The 16,579-nt window shown below is 39.7% G+C and overlaps 1 protein-coding gene across 7 annotated transcripts in view; it reads right to left on the bottom strand.

Moving 5' to 3' along the window:
• Positions 1 to 16,579, bottom strand: part of ltbp1 (latent transforming growth factor beta binding protein 1) — a 157,858-nt gene that overhangs the window by 78,690 nt on the left and 62,589 nt on the right. For 6 of the 7 annotated variants that reach the window (XM_067609332.1, XM_067609327.1, XM_067609328.1 and 3 more), the window contains exons 5-6: positions 12,930 to 13,097; positions 572 to 778 (exon numbers count right to left, since the gene is read on the bottom strand). In XM_067609332.1, coding sequence (XP_067465433.1) covers positions 572 to 778; positions 12,930 to 13,097 — 375 coding nt within the window. Of the gene's footprint in view, positions 1 to 571; positions 779 to 12,929; positions 13,098 to 13,994; positions 14,106 to 16,579 lie in introns of those variants that run through there. The other variant, XM_067609333.1, reaches the window with a different exon arrangement.

Here is a 16,579-nt window from a genome sequence, read left to right as displayed (position 1 = left end):
ATTGCTTGCTCTTATTATACACATTTCACTGCTTGTTTTAACACTGCGCCAGAACCAACTGCAGAGAAAATGGTTGTGAAATCCACAATTGACTAAACAACTATTACAATGACTAACACACTGACTAACACAGTGTAATGCTCTCATCGTTTATTTAATGGAAAAGATCGTGCGATTAGTAACTTAAGATTTATTGAGAATGTATCCTTTTCCTCTTCAATCAGTCTTTTGTTCCTGAGCACTTCTGCTGTAGGAAGCAGGGCTGATGTTTACACACGTTTTAGCCCATTTACTACAAATCATCTACACTTCACATTACTGCTGACCACCCTCCAGAGCTGTAGTAATTTAGATATGTGAACTGTGTTTCCCAATCTTCCAGGCAGCTTTTGCAATGCATGACTTAAAATAAATGGGCTAACACATGCATCCTTTTAGAGATTTCACTGATAAGAAATCGGAAAGTGTTACTGTTTCACTTTTTCCACATGCAGTTTGCATTTAGGTCACAAAACCACTTGTTTAGTCTTTCATTGTAAAAACTGGAATCACAATATTCCCTTTCACTCACCAGGACTCTGGCCGTTGCTGTAGGTCAGAGGCAGAGTGTGTGTGGAGTGGACCTGAGTTTGACTGTAGCCGCCTGCTGTCTGCTGGTGCTGCTGGTGTCCGCTCTGAACCGGCATCTGGCAGAACTTTCCAGTAAAGTTGGGGGGGCACTGGCACTTGTCCCTGGCGCTGCACTTGCCACCATTTATACATGGCAGGTGACACACCACTAAGGAGAGAAAAGAAAAAGGAAGCGAGTGATGCTGATGCTTTGCACCACATACTCACAAACAAACCAAAAAAGGGAATGCCATTATCAGCACATCTGTGAGTGTATTTGGATTCACATTTATGTGACTTTTCAACACATCTGTCTATAATTAGGCTTAAGTACGTCATAGTCAGATCAGGTTGCATCTGGAAGCCAAGCCCCAGCACTTGTAAACATAGATGGGAAAAAGTGAAATGCAGGTTGCTCTGTGTCTGTGTGGCTTTGTGTGATACATTCAGTCCTAATGTAAAGCACAGGGAATCCAAAATGTGCATGTCAGCCGTCCAACGACATTGCATTCACAAGCTTTGCTGTCAGAAATCAAAAAGAATAAACAGTAAGCAAATATGCATCTCATCAAAAGGATAATGTGAATTTCAAATTTCCTTCTACTTTATATGACAGCAACAAGGAATTGTCAATTTTATTGGCTGGAAGGTGGGAATTAACTTTTAGTGACCTGACAGAATAACTGGAGACCTATGAAGCAGGTGTTTCTATTGCAGCTCTAAATGAAAGCTCTAGTATCAAACTGTAGGTAAGGACAGCAACGGAAGCATAGCAAAAGAGCTTAGAGCTAGGGTTATTTGTGTTACCAAAAAACAACTACTATTTTTTTTTTGCGTAAATCTGGATGGTAGGGATTCTGAGTCCCAGGAACTATATTTTATGCAGTCATGGGAGAAGTATTCAGATCCTTGACTTCAGTAAAAGTACCAATACTGTGATGTAAAAATACTCCATTAAAAGTAAAAGTGCGCATGAAAAATAATACTTAGGTAAAAGAACATAAGTATTATGAGCTTGATGTAGTTAAAGTATTGCAGTAAAAGTAGTGGTTTGGTCCCTCTGACTGATATATTATTATATATGACATTATTAGATTATTAATACTGAAACATCAGTGTTAGAGCAGCATGTTACTGTTGTAGCTGCTGGAGGTGGAGCTAGTTTCAACTACTTTATATACAGTTAGCTAGTTTAGTCCAGTGGTTCCCTACCTAGGGGTCGGGGCCCTCCAAAGGGTCAGCAGATAAATCTGAGGGGTGGTGAGATGATTAATGGGAGAGGAAAGAAGAAAAAACAAAGTTCTGATACACAAATCTGTTTTCAGTTTTTGGACTTTTTCTCTAATCTTTGATTTTTGCTGAAATATTGGATCATTTGAACATTTATTGAAATGAAAGCATGTGAGAAGTTTAGAGGGAAAAATCACTATTTGGTGGAGCTGTTAACAACTCATAGACATGTGAAATGTGACCCCGACTACACACTGCTTTTTGTAAGATGTCAAAAGCCAAAAAGGTTGGAAACCACTGGTTTCATCTTTAACAATGTGTTGTATTTTAAAAGCTTGTTATATTATCCATTGTGTCAAATCTTCATCTGAAAAGTAACTAAAGCTGTCAAATAAATGTAGTGGAGTAGAAAGTATGAAGTGGATACACTCAAGTATTACCTAAAAATTGTACTTAACTACAGTACTTGAGTAAATGTACTCAGTTACTTTACATCACTGCTTTTATCATATTTAAAATAGAAAGGTGAGATCAAAATTAGCTACGTGATTGATGATATTATTAATTGGATTATATATGGCATTTTGTGGTATAAGCAGGATAATACTCTCCAAGTTTGTTGCGCCATGATTGTAACAGTTGACGTAGGGGCTGAGGGAGGGTGGTTTGCCTCTGCAGTACAACTTGTCAGGTATTATCCCTTACGTAAATGCTGTGGTTCCCACAGACCATGAACACACCACAGCACAACAGGTGTCAGCTACAGTACATACACAGAGAACAGGAGGCAGTACTCTTTCCAGAGGGGATAAATCAAGTACAAACACCAGTGTGGTGCTTATGTAAGACACCAGACTGAAGAGAGGGATACAGTGAATTCACTGTTCTGTAGCCAAAAGGCATTAACACACAGAAAGGAGGTGATGATAAAAATATGTAAGAACCACATTCAGTTCGATGTAATGTTGGTCTATATTGGTACATTAGTTGTATATTGAAGAAAAACTAGAAACGCTTCTGGACATTTCCAAACACATCCAAGTACAGTTACATTTCCTGTTTGAATCCTGTGATGAATTCCAAAGAAATTAAAAACAAGATCCCAGACAGACAGACAAAACAGACTCATGTTTCAAAGCTTTATTTGACATCTCTCCCAGTTCTTGCTGATTAATTTCTCCTCTCTTATCTCTTAGTTCCAAAAAAAGCAAAAAATCTCAAGAAATGACAAAACAGGAAAGCCATAATGTTTATAATTCACATGCAAAAGCTCTAGTGTACCTGTAGAGCAGTCATTACTCACATCACCCCAAAGTCATCTACCACAGGTTGCCATGTCACATTAAACATTAAGCTTGCTGTCCAAACCCCCAAACTCACCATCAATTTATCATCATGGGGCTTCCAGCAAATATATTATACCAGAAAAAAATAGATAACTCCTCAGAAAAAACTTCATTCAGTTGAGCTCAATATGGATCTATGATTGTATCACAGGAGAGTAATATTGTTGTATATTTTATACAACATATATGCAATTCCTGTTCAAGAGTCTTTTTTTTGTGATTTAAGCCAGCTGAGATTTTAAGTTTGACAGGTCAAGATCCTGCTGGGTGGAAAGCTTCTTGATATGCAAGAACACAAGGACATCACGGATCAGATTACAGACTACCTCACCTGGATGGAGGTGGTAATAATAATAATAATAATAATAATAATAATAAAACATCTTCATGCCCTACACCTCAGACTTCCATTTCAACTCCCAAACCTACTGCTACCAAAAGTTCTCTGATGACTCCTCCATATATAGTGACAAGAATAGCTCAAAATCTGTCTGCTGAAGCAGGGGTTAGTTTAACTGTTCCGACCCCCGGTGTTAATATGATAAATCCACGGCTGCCTCTCCTCTGGTCCAAATGCCGAATATTTTTCCACACAATCCATTTTTTATGTGGTCTTTCCAAAATGATGGTATACAGTATATTGTCTGTGGACGTCACTCCAGACAAGACAAGGTGCTACCTCTAGCCTACTATGATCATACCTGAGTGATCTCATCTCTGTAATTACATTGTGTGATTGAAAACAAGACGAGGTTAAAACATGGAATATGGCTAGAGGGCTTTTAATTTGTACATCACCTGGTTACCATCAGACATCGCAGCATTTTTAAGATGTTTGTTTTTATGTAAGTAACTTTATTTATTTGTATAGCACTTTTCATACAGTAGTTGTCAGTCAAAGTGCTGTACACATAAGAAAAACATTAAAAATACTTAAAATACATTACACCAGATTTTGGGAGTTAAGAGTTAAGAGGGAGTTGAGTTAAGATTTAGGCTATTTTTAATGTGTTTTATATATTATTCCACTTACCCACAACCCCAAAAATAGTTTTAATGCAGTAATGTATCAAGTTAATTATTAAAGTGTAAATGACCCCAATACAGTGTGTTTCATGTGTGTAAAGTTTGGATTCATAAATGAAATTGTTATATTGCTTTTATTTTATTTACCATGAATATAGACATGCTTTATTTTGAAAAGACAGTAGAAGCATGTAACGTGGAAATTCCTTCGGTAAGTAATCTTGGCACTATTCTCTCCTGATAAAATATTAAAACTTGAACGTGACAAATTAACAGTCCTACAGTGAAAATTACAACAGCTTAATCTCCACCATTGCTGCTTGCTGTCGGTTGGTTCGAAATGCATTCTGGGATAATTAGCTTTGGCAGTCAGTACAGTCAGTGACTCAGTCATTCAGGGCTGGCCCCACTGTTCCTGTCTGGCCAAAAACAATGTACAGGACATGTCATGTTTAAAACTGATATTCAATGAACTACATTAAAAATATTTCTGAATCTATTTTACAGTACTTTTCCAAAATATTTTGGGATTTCAAGTTTTTCCAAAACTTTTCCAGACCTGGAAAAAACCCTATTTTCAAAAACATTTTCTATATTTTTCATGACTGTTCAAACCTTGCTCACCAAAAGAGATGGTTTATATGCAACTACACAAGATCTGTCAGAAGTGAGGTGACACAATTAAGTCACATCATGTTCATCTACCAAAAAAAACAAACTGAAATCTGTGTGAATGCCATTCATGCATTCATACATGAATATCTACCTAGCAAAAAACTCGTTATCATGCATTCCGTACAACAATAGTTAATATGTTTTCCATCTATAATACAGTCTGTCAAAAAACATTACAAATTCCCTGTAGATTAATAATGTTTTAACCCCAATTAAAATCATGTATAGCTTCACTGATAGAAACCAAATACTTGTCCTTTACTACCTTATTTTTAATTGATGTTCAATTTTAGCATCTCTTATAAAATAATATAATCACACAAGCTCCACCACTCAGATGGTTGGAGCAGATGATACTGTATGTACCCTGATAGGTTAACCCAGGGCAAAAAAGCCAAGCCAGCCAATATTTCTGAAGTACAGTGGATAACTTTACGCTATATCATTCAAATTATTCTCTGAGGCCTGGCACTTCTGTATTTCTAATGTCCTGACTACAGTCTTGCCATTCCCCACTCAACATAAACTCAAAATAGTTACCTGAGGAACAGAGAAACTAAAGGAAAAAATCAGTCTGTTGCTTTCTGGCTGCTGCAAAAATGACACATATACGCAGGTTTCAATGCATATAAAATGAAAGGCATGTCGAGGAGAATGCCAAACTACTTTCCACTAAATAAGCGCTACACCTGTCTTTCTCCTTTAAGCCCTCCCGCCTTCCCTTCCACGCTCAACTCACCTCCCATACCTACCCCCGAAATCAATTTGTTTTAATCCAGCCTCAAATGATTTGATATTGTCTGGACTGCAACTGACACAAATGAGCTGGCAGCTACAGGCGTCTTTAATAAAGGAAGCATGAGCTGAGAGCCAGAAAGCTCTCAGCACTTGGCGAGCTCTAGCACTCACCTGGGAGAAAATATGCCAGAGGATCTGGAAAAACACCACTTAAATCCACTCTCCAGGGGCTGCGGCAGGCCAAATGGGATACACATACCACAGGCTGAATCATTCAGATTTAAAAAATAATCCTCACAAGTGGTCTGTCGAGTCATTCCCTGAATATTTTCTGCTATCACCAAACTATCATCAATTGGCAAAGTAGTTTTCACCTTTGCCATGAACTAGATTTTCTCCCAACATCTGCTGAACTGACCATGACAGGAGTGAAAAATATGTCTACACCAATTTTTATATCGTCAGGGGAAACAAACTCTTCACACACATTGTGACATGGGACAAGAAAACTCATCTTTTCCTATACATCTGATTGTCAAAGATAGTGGAAATTTTGTTTTCAAAGAAAGGGAAAAACAGGAAGTAGAGGAGGGGAAAATATTCTGTGATGCACATGCTTCGAGTTAAAGATCCAGAACTACTTTTTTAGCAGTAATAACAGCTAATTGTAGTGTTTGAAAAATAAGTACTTGCTGCACATTTGCAGTAATGGCTAGTGTGAAGATAAGAAGAGACTGTAGTTCAGGGGATGAAGTAGTAGCATGACTAGGTTGTAGCAGCAGTAGCTGAAAAAGAAGTATAAAATGTATATTGCATGACAGATTTGTTTTTCCAGTGTGGACTGTCAGAACAACCAGAAGCCTTTGGAGGGTGAGCACACAGACATGTCAGATGTTCACCATCTTAGTTTAGTGTGTTAGCATGCTGGGAATATCATACGTTTTGCAGGTATTAAACCAAAGTATCAAACAAATTTATATTTCATGTAATGACATTGCTATAGTAAAAGTCATTACAGTATAAATTATTACAATTCATACTGAGGGCAAGATGAATGTGTGGACCCAACTTGGTGCCAGTGCATCCAAAAGTTATTGAGACATTTCACTCTGAACCCAGAATGTCAATGTCATCGTTGCGCTGGAGGGAAAGTCAGGGGATCACCAAAGTCATTAGGATTCATCCTTTGGGGAGCATAAATGTCTGTGCAAAATTTTCATGGACCAACCAACTGACCAACTTTGCCTTCCCTCAAGCCACACAAGTCGCACACTGTCAGGCAAAACAGCTCAGAGCACTCTGGGCTGTCTGGACTGAGTTTAACATTTGAGTGCATGGTGCAACTTCACGCCTTGCAATTGCACAAAAAGTTTGACAATAATCAAGCATTACATTCAGCTAAAAAACAACAGGAAAACATGAATCTTAATGTCATAAGATAGGAGTGAAGGCCAATCTCAGTGTACCACAGGGAAACAATAGTAGCTACAGCAGTAACTACACCCATCAGATAATTGCAGTGCATTAAAAGGTTCAATATTTCCCTCTGAAATGTAGTGGGGTAGAAGAAATTAAAATTAGAAAAGTGGAGTACCAGTGCTAAAAGCTGAACACTTGGGTGACTTTATATTTCTGTCGTTTACACATTCTTCAAACGTACCACTATATAACTAGAGAAAGAGTGACAGAAAAAGAAACATTAAAAGCAGAGATACAGCCAGTCGGGCTTAGAGACAATCAGACAGATGGATGAAGAACTGGGCTGGTGTCCCAGTCAACATTTTTCTGTTGATTAGCTGGTGAAAAGCCCTTAGGCATCTATCTAACATATAACCAGACTACATTTAGTTGAAAACAAAGTTTATTTCACTGTGATATGGCTATTATTTTAAGTAAGTAATAAATACTCCACAATACAAGACAATCTAAAATTACATTTTCATACTTTCTACAGCTGTAAAGTTTTCCTTAGTTTATAAGAACCTGCTGAAACCCTGATAAATCCATCACCAAGCTTTATCTTCTGGACTTGATACCTCTGTTAATTGGCCAACATGTCCATCATGGGCTGTGGGCGAGTTTAAACAGATCCACCCCTTCCTTCCATTGTATCATGAATCAACACTCCTCCCTCGCCGCCTCTCTCATCAGGTAAGTATGATAAACAAGACAAGTGCGATTTATTGTGTCTCGGCTCTTTGAGCTTGGCCTGGACTGCAAATAAACTTTCATCTTCCCAGTTCTTTGGCTGAGGTCTGCACCCTATCACACAGACAAGAAAGACGGAGGAAGGAAAGAAAGAAAAGCTAAGGGCAGGGGAGGAATGAAGCAAGCCTGGACAGGACTGAATTACGCACTGTATTACACCACAGCAGCACTTTCTGACTCAAACAGCTGATATGCGGTGCGTGGCACGCGTAGGAATATGTAAGTTCTACAGTTGAGAAAATGTAGTGCCAAAGGAAAGGGCTGTCTGACGGCAAGATAAAGCCGTGAAAATTTTCTGAGTATAGTCTACATTTAAACTGATGTTTACTTTTTTAAGTGGGCCTTTTTTCAGGAAGCTAAAATACATTAGTGCAGTACAGTGCTTACTTTCCGTGCCGGTACACCTGTCTGCTTTTCCAAACTAGGAGCGTGCCGACCCAAATCTACTGCAGCTAATACGCTGTGTTGGGCCATGTACATGGCCAGAACAAAGTGCCAGGCCTGTGTGTCCACACAGCAGCCTGACCCCAGGCCTTCATGGGGCTCCCACTGCCTAAGACCAGTGAAAAGAGTGCCAACTTAGAATACAAGAGTTCGAAACGGACTCCAGCTCCCAGCAGGCTTAGCAAACTCGCACCTACATGTTACGTCCCGCTTGCTCAAACTCTCGTCCCCCACTGAACAAGACCCACCAGCAACCCACTAGGGGTTCCATGATATCACTCGAGATATTAAGCTGGGAGACAAGCAGAAATCAATGCTTTTCGTGTGGCTTGCGCCATTTAAGAAAGCAAAACACATAAGTACTGTTGTTCTTGTTAAGGCCTATAATCTCTCCTTGCTGGTTGAGCTTGAGATTTCTTTGTGTTCATCCCGAACATAATCCCCAGACCTGAAGAGAGACTGCTGTGCAACCCAGCAATCTTACCCTTCCTGCAGAAGAAAGGCGAAGAATAACCTCTATGCCCTCCTCGTCTTTGAGTCAACTCTCTCTGCTCACCTGCCGAGAATACCAGCCGCCGCAAGACTCTGACAATGCGAGGACATCAGCTTCTGTCAGCATTCAGCTGAAGAACCAAGTTTGGACCTAACTGACAGACTACACCCTACCCTACTGGCTCCCCTAAATGGTCCAAGTAAGAGGCTCCATCTGGGCACTAATAGATTATTGATAGTATGCTATTTGACGCTTGATTGCTAGTTGTTGTGATACCACAGACTGTGTGTCTGGTTGTACTACTGTGAATGCTTTTGAAGGATTATTGCTGCTGTTGTTGGTTTTGGTTGTTTTTATCAAGCTTAACTGATTTTGGTGTTTGTCTAACTGCTTGGACTGCTGGTCTGTGTTGGTTCGCCATCATGTGAGAGACTGTGGGTTGCATTTTATTTGTTGTAATCAGACTGCGTGTGGCGGATACGACATTCACACACTACGTCTCTGTGGAATAAAGCAAATGCCATGTCTCCCCACTATCACTGAGATCTTTTGTTCTTTGGTGCTTTCACCCTCTTTCCTTTGCTAACCCCACTTGCATGTACACACACACTTTCTGACATGCTATTTCGTAGTCAGACACGTGTTGCTAGGCAACACAGACAATTAGCTGTGTCCGACACCATCTTAGTGATCAAAGGCACATATTGAATGGTGGTCGCCATTTAATTGCAGTCTCTGTTCAAATCTCGCAGTCAATCCTACTGACCGAAACTCTCGCGTGACATAACCCCACGTAGTTCACATCCACCATCTTGTTCCTCTTCCTCCCTCCTTCCCTAAACATTATTGATTTATAAGTGATATTGCTAATATTAATAAACTCTGTTGTGCATTTAAAGAGAAGTTTCCTGTGATTGTTTGCGTTCATACTGTGATAACATCTTGGTGACGGGGTCAGTGCTCCACTTCATCCTATAATGTTAATATCTCTCAGGTGTTGACATTCTTGGATGAACATCCCTTTTGAGACGATATTCATTGTTTGGTGATTGGTCCCTGACCTCAGGGTGGTGCCCCGTTATTATAAATCCATATCAATAATTGTATTGATTTTTAATAATTAATAATTATCTTCAATAATTATTACTTATTGCTAATAACCAAACCTGCTCCTGAGTTCCAACAACTGACTATGGATAACTACCTCATACAACCCCACAAATATCCAAACTGTCCCTTTAAGGCTCTGATAAACAAACGAAAGTGTGTATGCAGACAGTGCATCATTTTGGGCTGCCACGGACATTCACGTGGACCATCACTGATATGGGCAGGTGACAAAATTTACAGACCGTATTATTATCCACCTTCCACTTTACCTATCTAGTATTTCTTCCTTAGTTTTTAATCTTTTAATTTCTCCTGGAATGTTTGTAAGTTTTATTTGGGATTTTAATGTTTCATGGTGTATTTCACTTTATGTTTTAATGCATAACGTAAAGCACTCTTATTTGCCTTTGTGCATGAAATGTGCTATACTAATAAATATCTGTAGCACTGCTGTGCACAAGTACAGCCTCACACTGTTTGCATGGCTGTAGACTCTTCGTCTTGTTTGGGGCATTTGGCAGGTGAGTTGGAACATCAGTATCTAGTTCTCATAATACATCCATGTTGTAGCTGAGCTAAATCCATGCTTTTACTACAAAAGACATCATCACACAGTTACACTCAATTCTGTATCATGACTGATGGCAAACCACACCAAAGGTCTCTTTCAGTGCCATTTTATTCTGCCAGAGAAGAAGTAAATAAAACTGAATCATCAAAAAGATAGCTTTGCCCATTTTGGACTCTCAGTGTGACCACCTTCTCATCATGGTAAAGATATTTGGTTATTAGTCAGAGGCTCAAATTCACGTCACAGTTCGCAAATGTTGATCTTGACGGAAAAGCACCACAGGGTTTATTTAACTGCCACGAGTGAATCCAGACATCACTACAAATCCATTCCAGTAAACAGGAGAAAACCATCCCTCTGGGTCATCCATATTTAACAGTGTGGTGTTTTTTCTCTCTCTTTGAGCTGGTGTAACTCCAGTTATACTAATTTGTTCAGCTGAGTCAGACAGGAATTCATCTTGTTCCGCTCTTCCCATGTTTCTGCATGTGTCAGAGCCGGAGACTCTGATCTGCTCCATGTAAGGTCTGAGGCAGGTTCAGACACAGTTTGATGGGTCTGTGCAACACATTAAAGAACACCCAAGTCATGTGCTCCATTACACAGAAGCTGTTTCACGATATCCTGAGGGTGTGATCTTACTGTATACACTCAGTTCAAGGACACCCTGTTGTTCTTTTAATTTGCTGCCTGACACCAACCACCAACAAATTAAATCATGCTACAATTTCTTCCTAAAATCCAAGCAATGCATGAAGATTTCTAAAGCAGACTGCAACAGCTGTGATCTAAATTACTTGACAGGTATCATGATGGACATAGGGGCTAACCAAAACAGTGTATACATACTGTACTCCACCATCTCTTTGGGGATGTATTGCATGATCGTGTTCAAGCAAACTGATCAACTGGACATGTTACAAGTCCATGAATCTCCTATAGAGCTGTTGTGGTTTCTGCGATCAACACAGTACCTGTAACAACCTTTCTGGTGGCTGTTTCTGGGAAGGCTGTTTCCTACAATCATTTAATTTTCCAAAAAAGTGACAACCCAGCAATCACACCAGTTTTATACAGTGATTGGCCAGGTGTGTGGAGGTGTGAAAGAAGGCGGGGTTTGAATTTCTCTCTTAAGCATCCTTCTTAGGTTATCCCATTTGTGCGATTTGTCATGTTGAGGCTACGAAGGTGCAAAAAACACAAAGTTCTTGGAGGTAGATCAGGAAGGCAGTGAGATGCAGCCAGGAGGAAGCTATGATGGCAGACTTTTCAGTCTGCCTTTGAGTGTGGCTATAGCATTTAGCCTAGCTTCAAACAAATAGTGGAAGCAAGGGGGAACTGCTGGCCTGATACTATCAAAAGTTTAAGAAAACATACCTTCTAACAACTCCAACCTGTACAATGTAGAGACAAAACATTGTAATTTCAGACAAGATGTTTCTTGGCCAATGTCTCAGCAGTGTGATTGCCCTAGATCAAATTTAAACCATTTCAATGAACTAGATCCATTATCTAAATTCAATTTAACTAGATTCTGATATTTGGTGAAATTCAAGCTTATCACACCACCAGCAATTGCTGAAAATACAGTAATCTTTAAAGTGGCATTAATCAATGTTTTGGCCACTTGGATAAACACAACATTGAAATCTTATCACCATATTATCACCAGTTCATATGACTATTTACACACCAAGCAGACACAGACCAACATTACCTTTCATTTCGAGTTGTTTCTTTCTACCTGATGAAAAGTGTAATACTCATTCAGTTTTTGGTCTCCACCAACTCCTGAGAAAAGTATCTGGCTATTAAGCTGCTTAATGCTCCACTATGTTCACCAACTTGTCACTAACTTTGTTTGTCCACCTTTTGTTGCTGAGCAAGTAGCATAAAGTAGCTTTATTCCAGTTCTTTCCTGAGCAGTGAGAGTGAACCAAAACAGTTAAGATGTAGGCCATAAAACGAAAACAATGATCTTAAAGACATTAAAACACTCCATTAAACCAAGGGGACTTGCAGAGTTGGTGATAATTCTCTGTAGGTCAGTCACTACAAGTGACCCCTTACACTTTAAACTTAAGTCATTTGATTCATTGTTATTATAGAAATATTGACTAATGCAGCTTTAAAGTTTTAAATGATAATCTGGCACAATAGCAGCTCCCTTGGCAGATGACCAGATTTTGCAAATGCAGCCTCTTACATTTTGAATAAAGCTGACAAAAAACAAGTGTGGGCTGCTCTGTGTTGGCAGATCATATGAGATAAAGAATCATGCAGAATGGCAACAACAGATCACTTTCTGTGCACTATAATTTTGCACAAGTGTACTATCTAGTGTGCCAGCTCTGAAGAGTCTTAATTGAAGCTAAGTGCTTTCCTAAGGTTAGCTAAGAGATTTAGATGAGAGATAGTGTGTAAGCCAGTGCTGATTTGTCCTTAAACCAAGTGAGCAATAAAAATCAGGATCACTTACCTACTCTGAAGTTGGGTGCTGTCAGGGTGTCTGTCGCATGGCCATTCTCACTGATGATGGTGGTGGTGTTTCCTAGCTCGCAGTTGTTGTGACATCTGCCTCCTATACAGGTTAATTTGCAGATGGTGGGTGTGAAGACCACCTTGATCCTTCCTGTATGGTTGCCCACTGCCACCGAGAATATGGTGCAAACCAAGAGGAGGGGGAAGGAGAGCAGACGGACTGTGGTTATTCTTTGATCCATTAGAAAATGTTAAATCACTTTCAAGTTGAAGCTTGTCACAATCAACTGGTGAGGCTCCAGTCAAAACAATGACAAAAAAATCTACTATGTAATTTTCAATTTTGAAAAACTTGTGATGTGTCTCCTCCCTGCACTTATATACTTCCAAATACCCCTCTCTATCTGTTTCTCCTCCTCTTCCACTGCTCCTAAATCCAGTGGCGCCTCTGAAACGTGAGCAGGAATAAAGAAAAAAAAAATCTGGGAGAGAGAGAGAAGTCAGCAAACAAAACTCTGGGATGTCTTCCAATTCTTCATCATAAGTCTCTGAGAGGTGGATATTGGCATATTACCATACCAAGCTTTATTCCAAAACAGACAAACAGCGGGCATGCCACCTTCAGCTCCTGTGCCTGCTTTTCTTGCTCTTCGGTTTTCTTCTCATTCTTTCTTTCCTCTTAGTTTTAACTCTTGAGGTTTACCAAACTATGCTCAGGAACTTTACAACCTCAAATAAAGAAAATGAGCTCCAAAAATCCTTTGTTGCAAGTCCACACAGAGATGAGGAAGAAGTCAGAGTTGCCTTTAGAAGTACTGTAAGACAAAAGCTTATCTACCCGTTTCCCTGTACTCCTACTCCTCTTCCCCACCCTCGTGAAACCCAGCCCTCAGTACAGACAGACAGGAAGAAGACATGAGTGAAGAGCACTAACTTTGACAAAGATTCTTGCACCCCACATCAAAGTACCATACATTTAATCTTTTTATCTAATGTACAACAATATCTTACAGTACATACATCTCTTCAGGTACATTTAGCTTTCTCCTCTAATTCACTCAACTGTATTTACTTCTCTTGATCCTTTAATATCTCTTCCCTGTGCGGTGGTTCTTGGCATCCCTGTGTCAGGTCCAAACCCCTGTCTCCAGTGCTCAGTGCATTGTCTGTGGCTGTCAGCTGTTCACACCAGAGAGTGCAGACGCATGGACCTAAGCCAAGCAGCCAGAGGAATGTTTTCTAAACCTGAGAGGCAGGAAAAACCACTGGATAAGACGTCCCAGGCTACCTAAACATTCACTAATAGGTGCAAAAATTAACTATTAAAGAGGGACCTAATATGATGTAGTGGTTTAAACCCAATGCCAATGGAAAGGTGGTTTTAGAAATGTTGCCAGGATCATATATGGACGTCCAAGATTTGAAGTCTAAACATGGTTTGCCCAATTCCCTTTGGTGGGAAGATTATTTCCAAAAAGAAATAAACAAGGAACGAAGAGTGTGGCAAGGTAGCTCTGGATGGGGAAAGTGAGGGTTTTCTCTTCTTTGACAATCCGTGAGCCAAATGTGAACAAAAGGTTCCAAAACACAGAACTGGAGACGACTTTCTCACAAATTGACAGATTTGTTTTCAAGGCATACATTAGACAACGACTAAATCCAAGTTGTTAATGTTTAATGATGCTGTTAAAGGTTTATTTACATCAGTAATGTTTGTAAGAATTGTGGTAAAACACTAAATGCTTCAATTGTGTATATTAATGTACTTTTTTCAGCAGTCAAAACCTTACAGACTGGGTCTTGAGCAACCTCCATTTTTAAGACTTGTGTTAAGGGTCTATAAAGGAGCCTTGATCAACAAGTCTTTAACCATGTTAACCCTAACTAAAAACTTTTAATCAGATCTGATTTTTGAAAATACAATGTCGCACCCTGACACACAAAACTGACTTCAAAGGACTAGCACTGACAACAGTTGGTTGATGTGTTACCCTACGTCTTCTGCTAAAAGTTGAAATTCACACACTGTAGAGACATGCACTTCACTTCTCTGCCTCCGTGACAGCAAACTAGTAATAAGTCTATATTATGTATGTACTCAGAAGAACATAGTGGAGAGAAAATCAAACTAGCCAACGATTTGGTGCCTCTATCATCAGAACAACATTGCTTCTCATGCCATCCAAAACTCATCTGACTGTTAAAAAGGAATTAATCTTAAGTCCAGCTTCACTCAAAAATATGTTTTTCCTCTTGTGAAGGACGTTGGAGCAGAATGCTGGTACAGAAGGTTGGATGTGCAGAATTTGTTTTCACATTCGTCTGCTGAAAATAGAAAGTTTCTCTGTGCTCATTGAAAATCGGATTTTACAGGTTGAGCATGATTTGTGACATCATAACAAGTTTGGAAGGTAATTATACGTTTTTTGTGGAAAAACCATATCAGACATATATTATTGTTTTATGTCTCAATATACATCTAGAGGGGATCTTTAACTGTTTTCTGATCTACCACATCTATGGTTAAGGTTTGGTCAATTAAGGCAACTAAGACTAGTCAAAAGTCACTCAATTTTACTCATGAAGTTTGGTTTACTTGTAATGAGGAGTTATATTTGGCCTGTGAAAAAAAAACTGTTGTTTTCTGGTGAGGACGGTCTCATTTGAGTATATGTGAAAGATGCAACTGATGCTACACTGCTATCATTGCTAATCACTGCTGTAGCTAGTTCAAAATATTTTGCTTGTGGAGGAAATAAGAAAAGGAGGAGGCGAAAAGTAAGGAGAAATTGCTCTAAATGGGTAAACTCACTGCTTCACTAAGCTGAATAGCCAGTCGGAGCTCCCTCTCTCTCATCAAATTCTGATTCGACATGCTGAGGCGACTGAAAGAGCAGCTGCTGATAAAGGTTGATTAGAGCCAAGGGTGCAGGACACATGGCAAAAAGTACAAAAAACATACAGCCCAATGATGCCTGATGGCCAAATGGCAGCTTAGTATGTCAGGACCCTTAGGCATAACACTGAGTGTCACACAGAATCCAATCACTCAGTGGGAGTTTTCATGGCATTTCACCCCAGTGAGCTTAAATGTGGTTGCTGACAGGTGGCATAGATATGTGCTGCAGGGGAGAAATACGCCTCAAAAACAGCCTCCAATTCTCAACATACGGAAACTGTCGAGCAATGTATTGTTTGCTGTCAGCTTTTCAAGCAGCTCTGTGTTCTGTGTTCACAATCATACCAATCCTGGCATGTCAAAGCTACTTTGACAAGGCTCTGAGCAGCAGGTCCCTGGCCACAGTGAAGATAAAACATTTCTAAATCATCTGAAACCCCCCTTCCCTTCTATGCTTCTGTAAATATGCGCACGTTGCTGGCACATTTCTTTGGTTGTGTCGAGCATATGGAAAGGGAGTCAGGAGAGCATCTCAGACACAACACAGACATCAATCAACTTGAAGGAAGAAAAATGTTGAGGATCCAGACTGCAGAGGCTGGAGGAGTGTAGCAGGGAGGAATGAAAGCGTAAATACTGAAGTCAGGGGGGTAATTTCTTTCTTTCCTATGTTTTCCATTGTACCACAGGGGGATTGTGTGAGCCATGCAAGGGAATTAAAGTGCAGACGCCTGAGAGATAAAGTGTTG

This window comes from Thunnus thynnus, chromosome 14, assembly GCF_963924715.1.
Source record: "Thunnus thynnus chromosome 14, fThuThy2.1, whole genome shotgun sequence".
Classification (NCBI taxonomy): Eukaryota; Metazoa; Chordata; class Actinopteri; order Scombriformes; family Scombridae; genus Thunnus; species Thunnus thynnus.
The sequence above is the reverse complement of the archived record's forward strand: the minus strand, read 5'-3'. Positions and strand labels throughout refer to the sequence as shown.